Source organism: Elephantulus edwardii, unplaced genomic scaffold (assembly GCF_000299155.1).
Source record: "Elephantulus edwardii isolate Elephantulus edwardi_28Jun2011 unplaced genomic scaffold, EleEdw1.0 scaffold00051, whole genome shotgun sequence".
Lineage (NCBI taxonomy): Eukaryota > Metazoa > Chordata > Mammalia > Macroscelidea > Macroscelididae > Elephantulus > Elephantulus edwardii.
In genome coordinates, this window is record NW_006399801.1 from 12635401 (window position 1) to 12641400 (window position 6000).

General features: G+C 38.5%; 1 protein-coding gene across 2 annotated transcripts in view; it reads right to left on the minus strand.

Moving 5' to 3' along the window:
• The window catches only part of ITSN1 (intersectin 1 (SH3 domain protein)), a 286095-nt gene that overhangs the window by 102229 nt on the left and 177866 nt on the right, over positions 1-6000 (minus strand). For both annotated transcript variants that reach the window (XM_006886744.1, XM_006886745.1), the window contains exons 18-19: positions 3626-3855; positions 651-772 (exon numbers count right to left, since the gene is read on the minus strand). In XM_006886744.1, the coding sequence (XP_006886806.1) occupies positions 651-772; positions 3626-3855 (352 nt within the window). The remainder of the gene's footprint in view (positions 1-650; positions 773-3625; positions 3856-6000) is intronic.

The following is a 6000-nucleotide window of genomic DNA, read 5'->3' on the forward strand; positions in this document are numbered from 1 at the left end:
GTAGTTTCAATTGCAATTGTAGAACTACATTTAATATTGTTAAAATTTTTAAAATACATGAAATAATTCTGAACTTTTTCATGTGTTATTAACATATGCAGTAGAAATGCAAATTTGCTGTATTTAACACATTACTTTTCTTTTTTTTTTTTTTAAATCTACACAAGAAATTTATTGCAATCATACAAGGGTTTACATTAGGTCAAACACAACACATTACTTTTCATCACGCAGTTAAAAGTTCACACAACTGAAGGGGTAAAAAGATATTCAAAGATACAAAAGTTATCATTGACAACTGTGAGAATGTTGAAAGAGCATTCTGTATTTTAATAATTTTTTACAGAGTACTCATAAGATGTGAAATACTAAATTCAATTCTGAAATTATTGAACATTTACAGACTTTAAAATATTATGTTAAAACTGTGTTAAGAACAAGTTTTCTTTAGTAACTCTAGTTTTAAATGATGTTAGGATAAATTTTCACAATGTCTTTTTTCATTCTAATAGAAAAGGAAGACAGCCTAGATATTAATAATTCTAATGGCAGACTATTGGATTTCACATTTATAAAATATTAAAAAATATAGAAAGAGAACAGATGATAATCACCTAAAGAAATCACATATTTAATGGAGTCTTTCTTACCATGACTATATCTCCTGGCTGGATAGTGATTTCATCATGACTTCTGGATTCAAAGGGGTATAATGCTCGGTAATAAACCACTTTGACATTCTCCTGGGCAGAAATCGTAAGTGGGCCTTTCTCTGTTTACAGAAGGTTGAGGGGAGTAAAAAACAAAACATTAGGTAGAATAGAAATACATGCCAACTCAAATACTCATCATGTGTGGCCTATCTTCACACCTGAACTATTTCCAACCATGTAAGAAGGTATTTCTGAAACATGACAGTCAAGGGAGAGAGGCATGTGATGACAGTGACCAAGTCCAACCGAGAATCTCCCATGAACACACTCTCCTGGACAAAGAGCACATGATGCAGTGGACACAAGGCTGAAGGCCCTTTCTTCTGCTTTTCTGCAAACCAGAGCCACACATGCCTGTAAACCATCACTAACTCTCCTCCCATTCGGGTACTGAGCACAATCCAGCAATTAGGAAGTGACTCAATATCTGAATTGGCCAAAGAAGAAACTCATTTAGAAGGGGACAAAGCAGTACAATTTTTCACATTAAAAAACTACGGAAGTGACTTTAGTGTTTTCACCAAAAGTCTCATGACTCACTCACTCACTTAATACACTGCTATCAAGTCAGAATCAACTCATAATTGACCTTCTTCTAGGTTTTGGAAGCTTTACAAGAAGTGACTGCCTACCTTTCTCCCAAGGAGCCACTGGTGGTTCAAGGCTTCCGAGCTTTTGGGGTTAGCAGTCTGATTACCTTGCCATAGGAGTTCTTGTCACCAAAACCAGTTATTACCAATAGACCCACGTGACATGAATGTTTCCCTGAATTTCTTAGTGGGAAAATGAATGTAAAGGCCCAGGATAAAAAAAATTTGGATCTTAAATGAAAAACAATTTCTAAAATGCACACAAGCTGAGGATATTTGGGCTTCTGGTTAACAATATCTAATAAAAGCTCTTTGAATTTTTTTACCAGAGAGCAGCAAGAAAATTCTGACACATATTTATCCTCTCTGAAAAGCAAGGGAAAAGAGATAGGGGGTTGTGTGTGTGTGTGTGCTGAATGAGAGGATTAAAAAATAAACAAAAAATAACAAAGCAAAACAACCCTAGAAAGATAAAACATGAAAAAAACCCACCATTTTTCTCAGAAGAAAGCACAAGAAATTGAAATCAATTGTCTTAAGATGAAGCAATGATCTGTTCTTCAGTTAAAAAAACACAGAAAAATGTATTTATCCTTTTACAGCCAGAGCTGCTGCTGTGCGGGTGTGATGACTTGCCAGCCTTTGTCACAAGGCTGTGTGTACATGTCAAGGCAGAAGGGTGCCTGAGCCAGCTCTGTCCTCTCACTCCAGCCTCTGCTCACTGAGCAGACAGGCACTACACGAATCTCTAAGAACAGTTTAAAAAACACGTGTTGTTTCCCCTTTTTTCTCTCTCTCTCTCTGAATAGATATACTGTTGTGTGCCGCCTAGTCAGAACCGACCCATAGCTGTCCCTCCAGCAGGTTTTCAGAAGCAGTAAAATCTCATAGGAGGAGATTGCCCATCCTTCTCCTGTGGAGCAGCTGGAGGACTGCATGGAGGACGCCATGCCTTTGGTATTACAGTGCAGATTCCTTTCACAAAGCCACCAGAGCTCCCTAAAAACATTTCACAGTACTTTTTTTTTTTTTAAGATAATGTTGCTGTTACTCCGCGTCACCAAGTTGGAACGGATGTATGGCTGATCCTCTAGGGGATTTTCAGAAGCAGTAAATCACAAAGGAGGAGACCGTTCATCCTCTTCCCTCAGAGTACCTGGTGGATTTGAACGGCATGCCTTACGGACTGTGGTGCAGTTTCTTACCACTAGGCCACAAAAGCTCTCTCTATTGAGGATAAAATCCTACTAATTTTATTTATTTTTCCTAAAGAATTTTTATATTGATGATAAAATAAAGCAACTTACTGTACAGAATGGGGACATAACTTTCTTAAGGCAGGTTATTATTGAAAAGCTATATGGTATTACAGAGCCAAAAAATATTACACACACGCACTACAGTTTTGCATACAATAATGTAGAGGGAGAAGCAGGAGCGGCATCCACTTCCAAAATGGCTTGCCTCCGGAAACTCTATGTACGAACAGTGCTCAGGCTGTTCGTTCATAGGGTCGCTATGAGTCATCTACGACTCGACGGCATTAAACAACAACAACATATCAAACTAGGTGCCATTCATGTTTCTGTTTTCAAAAGAGATAAATTACAGTCACAAGTGGAGGGGAAAGTCACTCTTCTTAAAAGGTGAAAAGATTAATGCCGGGCACAGTGACTGCCACAGGGGTGTAGGCAGGAGGGGAAGGTTCTACTTCCTGCCTCTGAAATGGCTCAGCAATTCCTAGAGGCTAAAGCAACTGGAAAAGCGGAAGGCTCTTTTTTATAAGAAAGGTCATGTCCTCCATTTGATATACAAGAGTGTAAAAAAGGCTCTGTAATAAAACAACATGCCACTTTTGTAAATCCTTAAAAGACTTCTGAATGTCCATATGATACGTGTGGCCAAAGAATCAAACTGATACCTACTGATACCAGCAGAGCCCCCAGGCAGAGTCCCCGGGTGGCACACATGGTTAAGTGCCAGAGTGCCAACAGAAAGCCTGGTGATTAGAATCCACCTCGAGGTGCCTTGGAAGCAAGGCCTGAAGATTTCCTTGTAAGCGGCTGGAGGCACTGAGAGCCCTGTGGAGCATGGGTCTACCCTAACACAGTCCAGGCAGAATCAACCTGATGGCAACTGGCTCGTTAACGTAACTAGAGAATCAACAGCTTTGAAGGGATCACCTGCACTGTCCAAAACAAGAGACTGACCTTCTCATTCCTATGGGTCTCCAAAGATGGAGTCTGAGCAGATATGAATCTCTCAAGAGGTTCTGAGAGAGCAGGTGACCTGCCTTCTGGAATTGTGTTTGGTTTCCATTACCTGCAGTGGACCAGGGTGCTTGGACAGCTGGCTTAGGCGGTTCTTGATGTTGATGGAATAGCCGACTCAACTTGTCTTGCATTTCCTGTTTGCCTTTTTCATCGCTGTCCTTTTTTTTGACACTTTCTTCCCTTCTCAGTCTCTCTTCATCATGCAGCTTTCTCGGTCGCTGGTGCTCATCCTCCTGCTGCGCATGTTCAAGCCACTGTTTGTCCCTTTCCTGAGCTCGTCTGCCAACAAAAATGCTTGATTACAGCAACAAAGAAATGCCAATTTAGTACGACTTTGTCTCTTTGCAAAAAAAAGTTTCATCTAGTCAATGGGATACTCAACATCACGGGGACACTGTTCCTCAGGCAAAGCAATCTGACTGGATGAAACAAAAGCTTTCGGCATTCCAAATCAGAATGAGACAAAAGAGCATGATTTAGAAAAATGGAAAATTTAAAGTGTTTATAAAAATATATGTCTCAATTTAGAAACTGCTATTTAAGTAACAAAAATCTCTATACAAATTAATAAAGAAATACACGACAAATATTGATTCACTGATTCGGATATTGGGAGTAGGTGTGTCAGAGACAGTGAGACTGGCATAGGATAGAGCGGGGTTTAGGACTCTTGTACACAGAGTTGCTTTGAGTCGCAAGTGACTCAATGGTACATAACAACACAACAACATATATATGTAATACAAAACAAATACAAATATAGAAAAACTCAAAGTAACACAACATCTGTGTATATATAACAATGCTCAGTGGTGCACAAGGAATACTACTTAAATATATACATCATCCAGCATATTCTAAAATAAGTTCTACCATAGTTAAAAGGTATACCACATTTACATGCATATATAAACTTTGAAAACCCAAAATTAAAAGCAGTATATTGCCTTGAACTCCTAAGACAGTAATCATGTATCACTAAACAATAAAAACTCAAACTCACTGCCACTGGAGTTAGAACTGAAACTAAATAATAGTATCTATGTAGTTTATGGAATTCAATTACTTTTTTTTTCTTTTTTGTTTTTCAAGAGCTGACAGGAACTCTGGTACAGTGGTTAAATGCTTGGCTGCTAAAAGAAAGCTGGCAGTTCAAAACCACCAGCCACTCCATTGGGGAGCAATGTGGAAGTCTGCTTCTCAACGATTGAAACCTTGGAAACGCCATGGGGAAACTCGACTCTGACCTATTTGAGTAGCTAGGAGTTGGAATTGACTTGACAGCAATGAGTAAAGAAGTTGACACACTTAATTGCAATTAAATATAAGCCTTGAAAGTTGTGATGCCTCACCTAGAAGCCCACAAAACGAGAATGCGAGCGATTGTGAGTGATTTTCCTCACATTTTATAACGTTTGATAAAAATCAGTAAACACCTTAGTAGTAATTTTACAACTAAAGTTGTTATGTACCATGAAATCAGAAACAACTCAGAATAGATTTTCAGAGGCTGTCAATCACACAGAAGACCGCTCACCTTTCCCCCAACTAGTAGATATTTGATTGAAACTGCATGCCTTCAGGTTGGCAGTGCAACTCCTTACCTCTAGGCCACCAGAGCCCATTACAACAGATAGATAGGTAGGTCCTCTTATATTTAATAGGAAATTAAGATAGATATTAAATGACTTAGGTAATCTTACACAGCCACAGCGACTAGGGTAGAATCCAGGTACAATCACAGTACAGTTTACACTTTGAACCAAGACTCTGTGATATTGTCAATGCAAAAAATAATTTTCTAGAATTAGGAGATTCTTATAAAAACATAATGTAAACAAATAAAACTTTCACCCTTCTCTTTTTTTAAAAAAAAAAATATTAGTGTGTACTCAATGAATGTGAAAATTTAGTACCAGAGAACTGTTTTTAACCAGATCTTTGCAGTAGTTTATTTCAATTTCTAGAGCAATTTCTCTGGAGTGGAGAAGGAAGCCACATACAGAGAAGAGAAATGGATGAGACATTGGACAGATATAAGAATCAGTTGGGGCGGGAGATAATCAATTAGGGATGTTGTCAAGTGCAGATTCTGATTCATTATATCTGAGTTGGAAATGCAAATTCTTTGCTGGAAGCTGAACCGAATCAAACTGGTATGAAGTCCTTATTGTGGCATTACTGGCAGGGACTTGTGCTGTTAACCCAAAGGCAGTTGAAAACCATCAGCAGCTCTGCAAGAAAAGACAGAAACTATCTGTCTGTGTAACTTATGGACTTAAACTCAAAAGAGGCTCAGCTCTGAGCTGATTCTGACTCCACAGAAATAAGCTTGAGTATAATTTAAAAAATATCTTTTAAGAAATTATATTGCAGTTTTTAGAGGGGTTGTTTGTTGTTGTTGTTGTTGTTGTTATGTGCCGT